The 18,908-nt window shown below is 45.1% G+C and overlaps 1 protein-coding gene across 18 annotated transcripts in view; it reads left to right on the plus strand.

Annotated features, from left to right (window-relative positions):
• Positions 1-18,908, plus strand: part of LOC135921341 (uncharacterized) — a 1,279,318-nt gene that overhangs the window by 804,684 nt on the left and 455,726 nt on the right. The window contains exon 6 of one of the 18 annotated variants that reach the window (XM_070524805.1): positions 11,195-11,314. The exons of the other annotated variants lie outside the window; for them this stretch is intronic. Within the exon in view, the coding sequence (XP_070380906.1) occupies positions 11,195-11,272 (78 nt within the window). The 3' untranslated portion in view covers positions 11,273-11,314. Of the gene's footprint in view, positions 1-11,194; positions 11,315-18,908 lie in introns of those variants that run through there. 18 annotated transcript variants of the gene reach the window in all.

The following is an 18,908-nucleotide window of genomic DNA, read 5'->3' on the forward strand; positions in this document are numbered from 1 at the left end:
AAGACAACCATTAGGTATAAACCTACGTGCGTGTTCCAAGAAATTCTGCAACGCACTTTCTGCTCGGCTCAAAAAACGAAAACTAAACATTATGAGTAACAATGTGGCTATGGTGAAAAAAAAGGCAAATTGTGAATTCATTGTTTAATAGGAAACAAGGAGCTGACAGCATAGCTAAAATATACCACTATGGTAGTACATATTTAGAGCTACGTATCATGTCCGATGCCTTCAGCGATTTTTTCTTTCCTAATATGTCCACTCAAACAGAACAAAACCTATATTTACCAAAGCCCCTTCCACAATCACTTTGTTTCCAACCTCTCTATGAGGTCGTGTCAGTAATTAACAATTTAAATATAGCTAGCGCTGGACTGGACAACACTCATGCTGGTCATGGTAAATTAATTTCGAAATCAATATAGTTTGTTCCGCCTGAAATTATTAACCTTGTGTTTAAAACGGCCACCTTTCCTCATGACCTTAAACGTAGTACTAGTTTTTAAGAAAGCCGATCACTCATTACTCTTTAATTATGTGCCAATCTGTGTTTTACCCTTCATTTAGAAGATAACCAAAGATTTATAAGATACTTAAACAACTTTAATATTCTCTAAACTTGCCGATTTGGATTTCAATCCGGTTACTCTACTGACCTAGAACATGTATGCCTTACTCACCGGTTAGCGAAAGATATTGATGATGGTAAACCTGCAGGATCCTTATTTGTAGACTTTTCGAAGGCATCTGATAGCATTGACCATGAGATTATTAATGTTTACCTTCATTCATTAGGCAGAGGTCCTCATTTACTACTATTATGCAACTGCGTACGAGACTGATACCAGGTTGTTAGTCTTTGCGAGACTTATTCTTAACCGATAATGAGTAATTTAGGTGCACCACAAGGATACATCTACGTCCGGTTACATTTCTTATTTGATAATAATCAGATACCTAACGGCGTGACATCTTCTAACTGAATAGCTCTATATCTTCTTATCTGTACGTCTTCTATATGCTGACGACACAACAATTATTAGTTCTTGCGAATGTCTGTCAACGGTAGTATCCACGCCTAATAGTAACCTTCATAACTTGTTACAGTGGTGCAAAAATAATAGACCTGCCATTAATCCCACTAAAAATATATTTATTTCATTCTCATCCCCAAATAAATTATTCCTGTGCATTCCGCCCATTTACGTTGGTAACCATTTATTACCATAGTTGAAGAATGTACAGTTTTAGGTGATTTTATTACACTGTATCCTTAAATATCAGCGCCATAACCCGTTCCTTTGTAACTTCATGCTACATTCGGGTGCATGACAATTTTTCCCATTCAGGATGTTTCCTCCGCCTTGCGGGATTCGGCGGAACTAGCTTGTCATAATCTGTGCCCCTGTGCTGCGATTCGTCGATTTATTCTCCCTCGCGCTGTGATCTGCAAGACTCCTGGTTAGTTCTGTTTGCTAGGCCACCGCCTGTAAGGGTGTTGGTCCCGGGTTCGAATGCAGGACAATGGCGAATTTTTCCGTTAGAGCTAAGTGCTCATCACCACGTGCTTGAGAGGTGGTGATGAAATTACTACTTCCTGTCCCAATTAGGTTCATTGAATAATTTAACGTTACAAAGGGGCGGTTACCCATCGGTTGGAATCGATGCTAATTTCATTAAAAGGTTAACTAACTGAACATGTCGCAATCGATGTTCAAGCGCACCAAGGGAGACTTGTCCCGCAGAGGGAAATGAACACAAATAAATTCGATTGACATTTATGCATTTTTCGTAATACAAGCAATAAGTGTTATTATTCCCTTATTGGCTGGATATTTGACAACGATTTTTTATCATAGATTTGGAGTGTGTTTCTCCTGAATTTACACCAACACACACACAAACACACAAACGCGCACGCAGACACGCACGCACACAAGCCCACAGACACAAACAGACAAGGAACTAAACTTTAGCGGTCACAGAACTGACCGCCAGTGCGCACTTTGCAACGGTGGAGTGATTGAGCGTGCTACCGTTGGCGTTGCAGCTGTTGGTGCTGGTTGATACACGGATTGAGACCAAAGTCATACCTGCAACGTTTGTAGTTGCAAGTTCACTATCCTTTGTGAAAAGACCACCCTATGCATCACGGTGTGTGGTGTGCACACAGGTGCTTCTTAACAGGAGCGCTCGTGTTTGGGCACACCGTGCTCTTGCCAGCAGCGGAAGTCAGAAGTCTGCCCTGGCTGCTCTGCACATAAGATTTAGCTTAGCTGTTAAGGTGCGTCCACGTGGCTTTGTCGTATGTGCAGGATAACAAACTGCGCCTTTTTCTAGACTTACCACGTACGGCCATTGATGCCGTGGCAGCATAACTTTGGCGCCGACTGCGTCAACGAGCCTAGAATTCCACTAATGTGTATTCGACCCTAAGTTAAATAAAAGAACTCAGTGCCCATCCACTCTGTCAAGAAGGATGACCAGCGAATCTGTGCATGTGGAGCCCTAAATGGGGAACTGCACCTCCACCATGGCTCGGCCTGGTATTGCACCATCTTCGAGATCGGCCCACGTATGGGGAGTGCTTAACGCGTGCTTCACCTCCGCCCCGTTACAGCCTGGCATTGCACGGTATACGGGAACGGGCGACGAACGGGGCGTGCTTCACGCCTGCTTTACCTCCACCACCGGTCGGCCCGGCATTGCCCTATATTCAGTATTGGCTCACGCATTGGGAGTTCTCCGTCTACACAAGGATACGATCCCCCGGAGAACAAGCCCTTAACAGCGTCGCTGTAAAATTGGATACCTCGTTGTGTTTCTAATTAATTAATGAAGATGACGAACATGGGAGCAGTAGCACGAGCGCGCCAATGGGGGCTGACGAGCCAGCTGTGGAAGAAGACGATGACGCTGATGATGATAGTTCTGCGTCTAGACAAGGATATGAGCCTGGGGAACTAACTCCTAACAGCTTCGCAGCAAAACACTAGTTCGTACGAGTAATGATGAATAGCTTGTTCGTCATCACCGACCCAAGTTATCAAAACTGAAGTCTTTGTATCAACGTACCACAGGGAGGAGGGTTTATGGAGCCAGTTTCAATACCTGCCGCTAACATAAGCTATAATGACTAGCCACCATAGTTGTTCTGAGTAGTCTATCGACTTCTTCCGCATTGCATAACTACAATCAAAGCCTGTCGACTAGTAGACAAACAGTGATATGATACTTCATTCTTCCGTTATATACTTTAGTCAAGAATTGTCAATATGACTCAAATGTATGCGTTGATGTATGCTATTGGAGTACTTCCTATTGATAGCTGTTGAAATAGGGTGTAAATTCAAGGGTGACAGGTATGTACTAATTATGACGCATTCGGGAGCTTGTTCAAACCGCAGTGGCCTTGTTACGAAGCGGGTGAAAAAGAGATCTGAAGCTATATTACGAGAATATCTCAGTATGGAAGTGACTATCTCACTTCCTTATAATCAATGAAGCCTGCTTATGCTCGCAGTAACGCATAGTTGGTCTTTCACTTCTTGGGGGCGTTCACAGTTTCGCCCGCAAGGTGAACAACTAATTGTGGTAGCAAATTATGAGACAACTTCACGAAGTACGGTTCATTGTTTTGTCAACCCACATCAATTTCAGTAAAATTTTGGTTGCTAATTAAATTAACAAAATATGATATCACCAGCTCCATATTAGATGATATAGCCGGCTAAAGAATGAGCGATGATGCTGACAGAAACATTTAAGCTAAACCCATTGTCATGTTTTCACTCGACTACAACGCTGCCTAGCCACCTCTGTTCACTTTGATTGTAGTTTTCTGTGCTACACGAGGCTACGTATGCGCACGCTTACCACGAACGAATTTAGCCCATCAGGGTTGACCGATGCGTCGATTGGTATGAATCCACTGGCACGAATTGCACGACCGTGGAGCGTGTGCCCCCCCCTCCTAAAAAAACCTTCGATTGTAGACTTCGTTGCAAACGGACCGCATATTGATGTCTGCGACCCAGCCATCTTGCGTCTCGAATTGAACAAAATTCATCGCGTCTTTCTCGTGCTTTGTGGCGACAGGTCTGTGACTAAAAGAGTTTCATTCGCAGCATAGTGGCCGCCATTGCGCTTGAGTCTCCCGATATTTACTCTCGGCAAGCCACTACGCCACGGAAAATGTGAAATATTGTTCGTTTTTGTCAGTTTTAGGTTTGAGTGTTGAGTATTACTTCATTGTTTTCTTGTGAGCAGTTACAGTAGATCTGGCAAGGCTAGAAACAGGGTTCGCCGGCGTTTGCGTCAATTATTTGCGTTCTCCTGTTGAGCGATTCACATACACACAAGAAGCGATTTCTCTCTAGCCATCTAATGCACGCGTTGTCCTTGTGAATAGTGTTTATTCATACTGTGTGCGCCTTTCCGTTAGCAGTTTTACCGTACTTTGCATGAAGAAATAGCGCTATTTCTCATTTTGTGGTTTTCATATTCCCATGAAAATACGTTTTTTTCATCATCTGTGTGCCTAGTAACAAGCTCGAAATTGAATGTTACTCAGGGGCATGGCCAAAAATGACTTAGAATGTATCAAGATACACGTTACAGGTTATGGCTACAAACAGCAATGAACACCAATCATGCTCGTTTGCATTCAAGCAACAGTGCTCTGCAAACTTACATAAGGCAAAGTAGCTTAATGCTCTGAGAAAATTGGAGACAAGAAAAAGAAAAAAATACGCTTGCACCATACGAACACAACCTCCCTCTTAATGTCAGACCAAGCCTACGTACACAAAATGGTTCCAAAGCAGAAGTAGGGCAGTGATGCCACCTTCAAGTCCCAGCGCAAGCTCTCAATGACGTCATTAATTTTCACTACGTGTTTTCGGGGGCAGGTGATATTTTTCATCGGTATCAATTGGCGATATTATATTCTAAAAGAACCAAATGCTGAGGTTAGCAAATTGTGAGAACATTTATTGCCCTGCAGTGCTTCAACCACGCAAATATACATTTACATTTTGTACAGGTTTGCGGCAATGTCGACGCAACAAGCACATCCTCACGTACTTTCTCGGCATGTGCAGCAATCTTGGCCGGCTGCCTATCGTCATTCGCACGTGGGAAGTAAACACCAAATGTCCCGTCGAGCAAACAGGCGGCGTCGTATGTAGCAGTGGAACAATGACAGCTATATTCCGATAGACGTTGACGCCACGTTACTAGTCGGTTTCAAACACTCGAGACGCTGGCTCTCGCATGCTGGCTTGGGCAGCACGTCAAGCTGTGGATTCTGAACTGGCTACGTCATCGGCAGCCGTAACCTCGGCAGTAGCGAAACGTGGCCGTCTGCACTAGTACACCGCAGACGAAGTAAGCGAACGCAAGAACACAGCAGAACGAGCAAACAGGAAGGCAGCGAAATCCACCTTTGTCGTCAACTCTCCGAACGCATGGTGGGCGTAACGTGCATTAACGCCAGCATTTCTCGTAGCGCAAAACTCGAAGGACCGCTGAGCGGCGTTCAATTGGACAATATTGCTCTCTCCTTCACTGCTCATAGGAAGTGCATAGGCATGCTACGATTATTTATTTATTTGCTATAATACTTTCAGGGCCCGAAGGTAGTAGAGGAATGAATGTGATAGTTACAAACGTGTGCGGTGAAATGGCAAAACATAAAGCGTTGCAAGGCATACTTTAAGGTGGTCTCGAATCGCTCTGCATCTGCGATGACAGAGGTGGACAAGGGAAGGTTTTTCCATTTGGCGCTTGGCTGTTGTGACGCAATGATCACCATGTAAGTGTGGGCGCCACCGTGGCAAGCTTATTTCAAAAATGTGTATTGAATTCAGCTGGAACCTGGACATTCAACTGTGTGGGCGATAATGGCATTGCGCTCACCTTAAGGTGCTTCGACTATTTCTAAAGGGTGTATTGATTTCATTACGATGGTGTGAAGCACGCTGCAGTGAAATGACCGATTGCTGTCTCAATTTCTTTTTCTTTGCATGATCTCTTTACAGGATCATTTCATTCATTATATATTTACCGTTATGGAGGCGCGTTGACTTATCGGTTGCAATCCATTCCAATTTCATTATAAAATCTTAACTCACGTAATATCTGAGCATGTTGATCAAGCATATTGACGAAGATTAGGTTCGCAGAAGGAAAAGAATTGACAAAATTTTGATTTACTTTTATGCTTCTTGCGTAACAGAACCAATAAGTATTAATTTTTAGTTTGAGAAAGAGATTTTATTACATATTTGGAGTGTGTTTCTCTCGAAGTGCACACACACAAACAGAAGCAAATAAACTCAAGTATCAAGACGCACAAAACTAACCGCCACTAGGCAGTTCGCAATGGCGTGAGGTGGTGTTCTACTAGCCGCGTTGAAGCCGTTGCTGCTAGATGATGAATTGAATAAGACCGAAGCAAACCATCGACGCTTATAGTTGCAAGTTCACTGTCCGTTTTGATAAGGATACCGTATGCGTATCGGTGTGGTAAGCACAGAGTTACTTCTCAGATGGAGCGCTCATGTTTGTGTAGGCAGTACTCTTGCCTGTAGCGCAATTCAAAAGGCTTTCCTGGTTACACTATAGACCCGATTTTTTTGTGCATGTGTCCGCTTGCCTTTCTGGTTTTTGCAGCCAAACGCACAGCGCCCTTCTCGACACCTACAACACACTGCCATGCATGGGCTGCATGCTGTGATAGCTGCACAATGACGGCGACTGCGTGAACGACCATAGACATCCTCTATATGTAGCTTATGTGCATTCCTTTCAAATGAAAGGCGGCAATAAATCACTGACTATGTGTAGCTTATGTGCATTCCTTTCAAATGAAAGGCGGCAATAAATCACTGATAGTTTGTCCAACATCACCTATCCGATCATTCAAAACTGAACTTGAGGCGCAAGATCTCCGACTGTCGATGGAGCCAATGTCCGTAAGTGCTGCTAACATAAGCTATAATAACTAGCCACCATGCTTTGCCTGAGTATTTTATATATGCCTGCCTCAATAAATAATTACGATCCAAGCCTGCCAAGACACAGGCAAAAGTTCGTACGATACTTCGTGCTTCCTTTGGGTTCTTTAGTCAAATATCACAAAATGTAAATGAAGTGAATGCCTGAAGGTATGCCATTCATGTGTACTTGCTCATGATGTGTGTCGAAAGCACCTGTTAATTCAAAGGCGCACTTATTTACTAATTAGGATATATTCGGGTGGTTTTTTTAGAGCGCTCTTATCTTGCTACGACGAGAGTAAAAAATAGCTTCAAACCTCTATAACGAGAATTGTCGTGTAGGAAAATGATGATGTCGTTTCCTTATCAGCAATGAAGGCTGTTTGGGCTACAAGTAACGCTTATTTGGCGTTTACAAAACATTCGGGGCGGTGCTAGAGCAATCTGAAATCACCACCGCAATCACCACCACCACCACAACGACGACCACCACCACCACCGCGAGATTTCGTCTTTCATCGAAGGTGTCGCGGATCTAGGAGTGGCTTCTCAGTGGAAACCTTTTCGGAGACAGTCCCCACTTATGCCTGTTATTACGAAAAATATAACGTCGATTTCAAGTACAAGGCATGTCGAATACAGGACGAGCAAACACCGGTGACTGTTAAAAATATAGTACTACTTTCATTCTGTCAGATGACGCCTACGTAACCAAAACGTCGCCGAAAGGGAAGTCGGGTAACTGAGCCACCTTCGAACTCCTGCGTCATCTCACAGCGACGTCATAAATTTTCACGACGATGCCTGTTCGGGGCCAGCTCATATTTTTATCGGTATCGAGGCGCAATGTTGTATTATAAAGGGATCAGTTACTGAGGTTAGCAGGTTACAGAAGCATTCCCTGCAACGCCTCCACCACAAAAATGTACTTTGGAATCTTTGACGCCACAATTACTTATACCATCACTGGTGTTTATACGCTATGTTGAGAAAGTGGAACTTTGACATTATTTTATATTCTTATAAACAACTTATTGCCACAAAATGACCGAAATTGTAGTTTTGCAGAATGAATTCTCAGTTAAACCAGATGTAAGGCCAATTTGAGCGTTCTTTTAAGAACACATAAACGGAAAATGGGTCGTATCAATAAATAAAGAAAGTGATCTTAAACACAATAATATTCTGAACACGGATACTAACTTCTAGAAGTGGGATACCAGACGCACTTATTGGATGCGCGTAGGGGCCAGCTCAGAATGAATGGCAGAAGACGAGGAGATCCGATGGTTATAGTTTAAGCTGCGGCTGTGTAACATGAACAGTGTATCCATGAGCAAAGAAGGAATTTCTTATCGGTGTGCCCCATTTCACGCGCCGCATTAGAAAGCACACTGTAGAGAAGAGTATCAAACGTTTGCTGTTTAGTCTTCGTAGGTAGGTGAAGGCGACGAGAAATTGTGCCAATTGGTTCCTTGATTGCTCCTTGGGAAACCAAGAAAGAGAAAATAAACTTTAAGTTTCTAGAGCCAATTATGATGTGACCTGCACGAAATCAGTACGCTTACTAGATGCTTCGGTATATTGTGTTCAAGTTGCGGCGTTCAATAATATGTGTTTGGGTTCCTTGCGTATGCCTTCTGCCATCAAAAAAAAAGGATTACCAGCTCGTTGATAGAATTACCAGGATATTACCAGCTTATTACCAGACCATTGCAAGCAGTACCAAGGCCAAGCACTGCCGTGAAGGCGTCTCAGATTGCTGGCGTCTTCGAGAGCACAAGAAATATTGTTCAGCATTCACAGATGACTTCAGTGTGTGCACATCGGTTTGGTTTTGCCGCAGCTGCTCAGCAGTAAAGTCCATGTTTGTGTGCAGAGTGCTTAGGCAAGCAGCGGAACTCGAAACGCTGCCCTGGCTCTGACAGAGCCGATTGAGCTGAACATGACGGTGCGTCCGCTTGGCGTCGCCACCTTTTCAATCAAACGCAATGCGTGTCGCAGGAGACTTTACCCATTGACGCGCCTGCCATGCGAGCGCGCACATATTGCGTATCGAATTCTCGAGTTTTACATGACAAAACCACGATTTGATTATGGGGCACTTCGTAGTGGGGGACTCGGGATTCGTTGTGACCACCGGGAGATATTTAATGTGCCACCAATAGGCGGGACACGGGCTTTCAACCTCCTTAGAGCACGCATCTAGCCGGACGCAGATGTGCATTGGTGCTGTATGAAAGAGCCTGAAAAGACGGCATGGCTTTTGTTTCATGCACTGTGGATAACTGAATAAACACCTTTATCAACTATAGGGCGAATTATTAACACTGTCGATCATGAAATAAAATTTGGAAGATGAATACTAAGAGCAGGGAATAGTGGGATGAACACTTAAGAGCACAGCGACAGTTAGAAGAGACCGCTACTATACGAGAAATTTAAACACCGATGTCAGCTGAGTCAACACCACTATGCGCTATTTAGAAAAATTAACCTGACGTGCGTGCGACTATTTCCTCAGTAGTGATTTAGATAAGCTTCTACAGGTTCACGATGACACTGCAATTAAATTAGAAAACTTGAATAAAATATAAACGCTTGATGCTGGCGCCTGCGTTCAATTCTGTAGGCGATAATGGCATCGGGCTCATCTTAGAATGCTTCCCTATATTTTGATGCGAAAGCGTCAAATGGCCCATTGAGCCAACAGGTCGGCGTCGTATGTAGCAGCGGAACAATGACTTTGACGACACGCCACGAGTGGGTTTCGCACGCTCGTGGCGCTGGCTCCCGCTTGCTGGCTCGTGCAGCACGTGCCGCTACGGTGTCTGAACCGCCTACGTCGTCGGTAGCCGCAACCTCGGAAGTAGCGAAACCTGGCCGTCCACTCTAGTACACAGAAGACGAAGCAAGCTAAAGGAATAACGCAGCAGAATGAGCAAAGAGGCAGCCAGCGAAATCCATTTTGGTCGTGAACACTCCGAATACATGGTGGGCTGAACGTGCATTAAGGCGAACATTACTCGTCCCGCAAAACTCGAAGGACGCTCAGCGGTGTTCTATTGGACAATAATGCTATCGCCATCACTAGTCATAGGAAGTGCTGGGGTATACTCCAATTTTTATTTATTTACTCTGAACTCTTCCAGGGCCAGAAGGCAGTACAAGCATGAATGGGATAGTTACGAACGTGTGCAGTGAAATAACAACGCATAAAGCGTTGCAAGGGATTTTCTAAGGCGATGTTGAATCGTTCTCCATCTGCGATGGCAGCAGTGGAGAAGGGAAGATTGTTCAATTTGGTGCTTGCTATTGCGAGGCAATAATCAGCATAGAAGTTAGTGCGACACGGTGGCGACCTTGCTTCGAAAATGTGTATTGAATTCACCTGGAAACTGGGCATCTAAATCTACAGGCGATAATGGCATAGGGCTCACCTTAGGGTGCTTAGAATACTTCCAAAAGGTGCATTGATTTCATTACGACGTGTGAAGAACGCTGTAGTGAAATGACCAATTTCTGTCTCAATTTCTTTCTCCTTGCATGATCTCTTTACACGATCATTTCTTTCGTTATGCATTCACCGTTACGGATGCGCGTTGACTTATCGGCTGCAATCCATTCCAATTTCATTATAAAATCTTAGCTCACATAATATCTGAGCATATTGATCAAGCATATTGACGCAGATTAGGTTCTCAGTAGGAAAAGAAGACGAAATTTGGATTTATTTTATGCTTCTTGCGTAACAGAACCAATAAGTATTATTGTTTAGTTTGAGAAAGAGATTTTATTACATATTTGGAATGTGTTTCTCTGGAATTGCACACACACAAACAGAAGCAAATATACTCAAGCATAAAAACGCACAAAACTAACCGCCACTAGGCAGTTCGCAATGCCGTGAGGCGGTGTGCTACTAGCCGCGTCACAGTCGTTGCTGCTCGATGATGCATTGAATGAGACCGAAGCAAAACCATTGACACTTATAGTTGCAAGTTAACTTTCCGTTTTGATAAGCATACCTTATGCATATCGGTGTGGTAAGCACACGGCCACTTCTCAGATGGAGCGTTCATGTTTGTGTTGGCAGTATTCTCGCCTGTAGCGCAATTAAGAAGGCTTTCCTGTTTACACTATAGACCCCATTTTTTTTAGCGTGTGTCCGCTTGGCTTTCTGGTTTTTGCAGCCAAACGCGAAGCGCCTTTCTTGTGACCTACAACCCTCGGCCATGCATGGGCTGGATGCCACGACAGCGGAACGGTGACGCCAACTGCATGAACGAGCATAGACTTCCTCTATCTGTAGCTTATGTGTATTCCGTTGAAATGAAAGGAGGCAATAAATCACTGATTGTCCAACATGACCGATCCATCATCAAAACTGAACTTGAAGGACGCCGGTGAGTGATGTCGATGGAGCCAATGTCCATACGTGCTGCTAACATAAGCTAAAATGCTAAGCCACCGTGCTTTGTCTGAGTATTCTAGGTATTTCTGTCTCAATAAATAATTATGGCGCAAGCCTGCCAAGAAACAGGCAAAACGAGATATGATACTTCGTGCTTCCTTTAGGTTCTTTAGTCAAATATCACTAAATTTAACATTAATGAATGCCTGAAGGTATGCCATTCATGTGTACTTGCTCATGATGAGTGTCGAAAGCATCTGTAAATCCAAAGACGCACTTCTTTACTAATTAGGACATATGCGGGTGGTTTTTTACGAGCGCTGCTACCTTGCTACGACGAGAGTGAAAAGTAACTTCAAACCTATATAAAGAGAATTGCGGAGTATGAAAATGAAAATGTCGTTTGCTTATGTCGTTTTGCACGAAACGCGAAGCATTCATAGCGGTCGCAAAGTATTAGACAACTGCAGGAACTACAGCAGGCTGCTTCATCAGCCGTGTCAATTGCAGAAAGATTTCGGATTATCATTAAATAAGCGAGTATATCAGCAGCTAAATAAGGGGCGATATAGCAGGAATGATTCAGCCCTCTCAGGAAGAAACGATGACGCTGACACACATATTTGTGCTAATCCCTTTGTTGCGTGTTCACTCGACTCCAACTTTGCCCTGCGGCCGCTGTTCACTGACTGAAGTTTTGTTTGCTGCATCAGGGTACGTATGCAAAGAGTTACCACAAACGAATTTAACCTACGATGGTTGACCGAATGAATATTTGCTCCGAATCCATTGGCACGAAGCGCACCTCAGCGAGTGGCGTGGGTGGCCCTTTAAGCACTTTAGCTTAAAACCAGCTTTCAGACAGACACTATATTGAATGCCTGTGACGCAGCGGCCTTGCTTCTTGAAGTGAACAAAATTAATCGCGTTCTTTTCGTGCTTTGTGGCGACAGCGCAGCAACGATTATAGAGTCTCATTCGCAGCGTAGTTGACGCTGTAACTCTTGCGCCTCCCGATATTTACCCTCGCCAAGTCACTATTCCATAGAAAATCTGAAATATACCTAACTTGTGTCAATCTTAAGTTTGCGCATAGAGTTTTACTTCGTTGTTTTCTCGTGAAGTGCTTCAGAATAGCTGGCGAGGATAGAGGCAGTATTCGCCGGCATTCTCGTGTTCCGCGATTCTCATACAGACAAGAAGCGATTGGTCGCTTCTTGAATTGAATTGAAGTGAATTGAATGTTACTCAGAGACATGCGAAAATTGCAATCTGAAATATGCTTAACTTGTGTCAATCTTAAGTTTGAGTGTTGAGTTTTAGTTGGTTGTTTTCTCGTGAAGAGCTTCAGAAGATCTGGTGAGAATAGAGGCAGTATTCGCCGGAATTCGCCTCTAGGTTTTGTGTTCTGGTGTTCCGCGATTCTCAGACAGACAAGAAACGATTGGTCGCTTCTTGAATTGAATTGAATTGAATGTTACTCTGAGACATGCCAAAAATGGGTTAGAACGTCTCAAGGTACACACGTTATGGCTACAAGCACCAATGAACGCCAATCATGCTCGTTTTCCGTCAAGCAACAGTGGTCTGAAAACTTACGCAAAGCAAAGAAACCTCACGCTCTCAGAAACATAGAGACAAGAAAGAGAAAAAAACTACTCTTGCACCATACCAAGACAACCTCCGTCCTAGTGACAGATGAAGACTACGGACACAAAATGACGCCGAAGCAGAAGTTGAACGGTGACGCCACCTTCAAATTCCTGCGCCAGCTCGCAATGACGTCATTAATTTTCCCGAAGAATTCTGTTGGGGCCAAGCTCATTTTTACATCGGTAAATATGGGCAATATTATTTTCTAAAAGAACCAAATGCTGAGGTTAGCAAGTTGTGAGAACATTTATTGCCCTGAAATACCTCAACCAGGCATATATACGTTTAACTTTTATACAGGCTTGCGGCAATGTCGATGCAACAAGCATTGGCTCACGTACTTCCTCTGCATGTGCAGCAATCACGGCCTGCTGCCTATGGTCATTAGCACGTAGGAAGTAATTACTAGCTTCCGTTGACGACAACTTCCTGCAAGTCCAACAGGTGCCGTCGGATTGTCTGAGCACCGCTTATAAGAAGCAAGACTCGCACAGAGGCTTCAATGGTGGCTGCGACGGTGAGAGAAGCATTCCCGAACGTATATTGCCTGCAAGTGCAGGTTACTGTTTAAGAAACGTTTTGCTCTATGTTCTGCTTGTTGCCAGCTCGCTATCGCTGCTATCACATTTTATTTTTCCCTTTCTTTTCTTTTGTACCAAGTTGACTGGTTGCCGCTTTGTTGGGAGCCGAATGATGCTGAGACATTCAGAGCCTACCGACACTATTGAAGCAATTCAGTCTAAACTATAAACTTAAAACAGGCAATTTACTAATGACATTCTCGGCAAATTTCAGCTAAAGTTGCACTTCACTGGGTGTGATGATGTGGAACTAAAAGAAAGAAAGCATTAGAAAACCTGGAAGCAAGTTTAAGTTGCTAAGATCACATCATTCAGACACGGCGGGATGAAAAGTTCAAGCTTACAAGTGATAACACAAAGCTCAAATTTGAGGAGAAAGCGCTCTCCCAAAGCGTGGCTGAGCTGGAACAATACTCTAAAATGAAACAGTGTTGAGGAAAGGGCCCCCGCTTGCACCCAAGGGGGGCACTGCTTCGCAGTCATGCACCAGTCTTGCGCCAGTCCTGTAGTATGTGCTCCTTCCACTTCGTTTTCGTCTGTAGCGCGTTTTTACGAAAACTGTCAAGATGAACCATCTCGGCCAAATCAAGGTATTGTTCCAAAGAAGCAATAGCGGCTTACCATGATGTCGCCCATCTAGTGCCTACAAAAGCTAAAGAGGAGAAAACATCGTAGCCAGATTCTGTGCGCGCTAAAGAAGGACGAATTTGTCAGTAAGTAACCGCGAAGTAACGCGCTTTTTACAAAGGCGCTGGGTTTGGAAAAAATGGCTGTGGCTTAGGTAAGGTTAAGCCCAGGATGCGAAGCATACTAGCCTTTATTTTAGTTGTTGAACCACTGTTTAGCCTGGTGAACTGCTGTTGCTTGGCTATATTTGGTTCGGCTAGACGAAGAAACAACTCATGCATTACTTCTTCGCCTTCAAGAGTGGAAAGCGACAGCGTTCCCGTCGACCCGCCAAGGGGTGTAAGACAATGGGCTACAGGGCAGCGACTACGCGCCCCGCATTGGACGCGGTGAGCGTCGAGCAAAGCAGCGTTCGGCGCGGCAACAAAATGTGCGCCTGAGCAAGAGACGCACGCCTTAGAAACAGCGCGTTTCTAAGGCAACACCGCATTCACTAGAGGCGCTTTTGTACCGCTTTGAAGCGTTGTACTCGTGGCTCAGTGGTAGCGTCTCCGTCCCACACTCCGGAGACCCTGGTTCGATTCCCACCCAGCCCGTCTTGCAAGAGTTGAGCCAAAGCCACTTCTCCTCTGTCGTGACGTCACGGTGTCACGTGATTTCATGGTCACCGCCGCGCCTGAGGAGCTGGGTTGAGCCCTCGTAATATGCTTCGCATAAAACAGCAACAGAAATAGCAATTTCATTGAAAATTAAATCCAGGAAAGCCTAGAAAGCCAGGATGTACCACATTGCCGATGAATAAGACCTAGTGCTCATTAGGTAATCAGCGTTTTATTTGGTGCCCGCCTTAACCCGTTTCTTCCATCTAGGCACAATGACGACGAGTGACTTAGATGACTTGCTTCAGAAAGGTAATCACTCTCATCCATTTCAATGCGCGCAACCTGCGCAAACACTACGATGACTTTCAGAACCTGCTTTCAACTCTTCGTTTCCCCATTTCAATCGTTGTTGTCTCGGAAAGATGGCTTAGCGAAGTGGATAAAAACTGTTGCTTTTTAGCTTCATGTAAATCAGAGTATACCGACAGACTCTCCAGTAACAACGGTGGAGGAGGTGTTCGTATCTTCACTGGAATCCCATACAAACGCAGAATAGACCTCAGGCTAAATATAAGATCTGCCAATCAGTTTCGTCGGAATTTCATCCTAACTTTCTCAACACCCATAATGAAAATTTCATCTTTGGTTGCATTTGCCGTTAACCTTCTTTCTGAGCGCCAGATATTTGTATTTCTTTCAAAAATATAATGAAAATTTACATGGCGAACAAAAGTGTCATAATTACGGATAATATGAACATCATCCTTGAGCTCCCTCAGTTATTCATATTGTTTTCAAGGTTTTGGTTATTGCTGTCTTAATTATGTCCCTACTCGTTCAGTTCTTCCGGATTCTAGTACTCGATTGATCAAGCATTGCCTAATATATTGAATCCACCTAATGCGGGAATACTTGAGACTGATATTACTATTTTCTCGTCTTTCGTGACTATATATCTGCGCACTATTCTTATACAAACGCTTTCACCAAATTTCATATAAAAAACAAGAACATTCTCATACTGACTAGTATTTCGTTCTTCACACCAACGATCCGCAGGTTCTCCCGTTTTCTGAGAAACTTCTGATCACACTCTCATTCCTACTCTAAAATGCGCAGATGCAAAAGTAAGTAGCGACACTTCGAAACCCCTGCTTCACTGGTAGTATGATAAAAGCCATGCACGCACACAAAAGGCCCTTATTGAAAAGCAAATAGACAACCATTCAATACAACCCTACGTACGCGGTACAAGAAATTCTGGAACTCACTTTCTGCTCAGCTTTAAAAAAATTCAAAGTGATTCCACTCTATGAAGATGGGTGACCAGCGAAGCTGTGTATATGTGTGTTATTATACCCGAGTGTATGGCCACGTGATGCGCATACATCTCCAGGCCGGCAACGTGGCTCTCTGCGTCGTCGTACTCGATAGCCTGACTAATTGCGTCTTGTTCTTCTAGTGAAAAGATATTGAGAAGGCGATATCTTCTCAATATTGTCTTGTACTTCGCCATTTATTTCATCTTTCTATGGAATCTTATGCAGCATCTGCTAGTCACCGTGCGCATTATGATGCTTGTATGATGGAAAGTTCACCAGAATGTTGAGCCAGGCCTTTACATTGCGCTTCTTCACGGGACCCTTCTTGTAACCGGGCATCGACAGCAGTGTGATTAATATTTGCAGATGGTTCCCAAAGGGGGAGCCTACAGAAACTCAGCTGAGGACAAAGCTGCTTTTTCCAAGATGCATGCGACAGTTTTAATGCAATAAACGAGAATAGGGACACATGAAATAACCACCCATTGAAAAACTCATAATAAGAAAGAAAATACAATGAGAGCCATAACAGTAGCCACAGCACTCGCGATGGGGGCAGAATATGAGTGTGAGCGTGCACGCATTAGTTCAACGCGGAGGGGTGGAGACGAGGCTTCAAAAAAAAAAGTGGCGTTCGTGTCACCACAATGTCGATGTAGTTGACCGATGAGCCAACGACAAGGCGGCAGCTCAGGATTGCAGGTGGGACGCAGGTGGCTTGGTGACATGGGCAGGTGGAGGCGGCGTCTCGGCCTGGTAACTGGGTGCAAACTCAGGCCCGTAGCCCGACTGCTCGCACTCTGCCTGCGGGCGCAGAAATTCGCCGGCCTCGGGTAGTGTAGTTCGGCGGCCGTGCTCAGGAAGAGTAGCGACGCCTGGGAACGAGATGGCAAGAGGCCCCACTGGGGCGAAGCCCTGGTGGCTCGGCTCCGTAACCCCACGGCCCGTTTACAGCTCCCGATCCTGTTGCCTATCTTCACCATTGCACTACTTCCTCGAGCTCTACCGCTCTTCCCTGAGCGCGCCTTCCTTTCTGCCCCCTTGGCCGGTTTGTATTTTCCTTAATGGCCCCTGGGAACTCCATACACTTTCCCGTTTGGGTCACATTTTTTGTATTACCTTTATGTGCCGTGCGTTCGTGTTCTTCATGATCCTCGACGTCGTCGTCTTCCATTCAGCACTGAATTTGCCTGCGCGCAAGCAATCTGTTGTCATCTTCTTTCTCTTCTACCACGGCACTGTTTCGTGTGCTTCAAACTTCGCAAAGAGATGACACTTGATGTGTACTTCGACGGACATGTTGTTGTCAACGTACCATGGAAGAGTGTTAACCCTCCACTGAACATCAAAGGCCACGTTCATGACACGTTCCTTTATTCTGAAGTGCCCACCACCATGAGTCAAACATCTGATGCGCATGAAGGGGAGGCATGGCGAGACAAGCCGTTAATCCACAGCGTCGAGCTTCAGAAGGTGCGTCGGTACGGGTGGAATCACGTAACCATTCGCCTTGGCCAAACGCGGAATGGCACCCTTCGGGAGAACATCTCCACATGTACCACAGAGGCGAAAATCGGACACGCACTGGTCAGGAAAACACCGCATTAACACATTCAGCGCATGCTGCCGCTTCTTTTCGTCCGTCATGGTGGCGACCGCAGCAATTTCATTGTCAGACCACAGTCCGTCATACACCTTGCAACTGACGCGGAAGTTGCGGTCCAGAAAATCTAGTTGGAACCTGACATTCGCACCCTTTAACCGATCGACGTTGACACATTTGCGCCGATGTAACTGGGCAGCATTCTCCGCCTTGCGATGTGCTTCGTCTTGTCTGGCGACGTGCTCAGGCTTGGCGTTTGCAGCACGAGCTTTGTCGGCATTCTGTGCGCCGCGCCGTTACCGCGCACATTCCCGGTTATGTTCCGGCCGTTGCTCTTTGAATGCGCTCTGTTCTTCCACAGTTCGGACGACACGTGGCCTACCCATTGTAAGGGTGAAACAGAAGGGAAAAAAACTACGTCCTTCCCCTATAGAGTCTCACCCTCTGCAGACTTTTAGCTCCTTAGTGAGTAGGTGCAGCGTCCCATGCGCAACAGCTCTGACGTGATCGCTATGCCGTAGCGCGTCTGGTGGGAAAGCGTCCCCTGCGATGTGTGCCGTGCTGCAGGCGAGGAATCATGCGTCTGCCTGGTGCTCCCAAGCGAGATAGACGACGATCCCATCGAGGCGTCAGTCCCAAGATCGCGTTCGCTTTCATGGCGCGTCGCAGCCCGGCTGTCCGTGCTGGTCACGACATTTGGCTCGCGTAGATCATTTCTCCCTCCGAGATACCGAGTTTTTCAGTTCGTTGCGCTTGCTCAGGCGCACGTTTCGTCTTTGCGTGACTCTAGAGCATGCCGAGAGAATGAGTGGGTGGTGTGAACGGGTTGGGATAACGCTATGGCGTTCCACTCTTGAAGGCGAAGGTTAAGCGTCTTTTAAGTTTTTTCCTACAGCATCAATCCGTGTTACCAAACTGAAGTCCTAATACAGACTACCTGAAGTGGAAAAGCAAAAACTGTGTTCATAGAGCCAGGTGCCTATGTGCACACACAAACATAAGCTATAATGCCTAGCCACTGTGCTTGCTCTGCCTACTCCGTCCACTTTTGCCTTAATATATAACTATGATGAATGCTAGCCGAGACACAGAGAAACATTTATGT

The sequence above is a fragment of the Dermacentor albipictus genome, chromosome 9, assembly GCF_038994185.2.
Source record: "Dermacentor albipictus isolate Rhodes 1998 colony chromosome 9, USDA_Dalb.pri_finalv2, whole genome shotgun sequence".
In the NCBI taxonomy this organism is placed as follows: Eukaryota; Metazoa; Arthropoda; class Arachnida; order Ixodida; family Ixodidae; genus Dermacentor; species Dermacentor albipictus.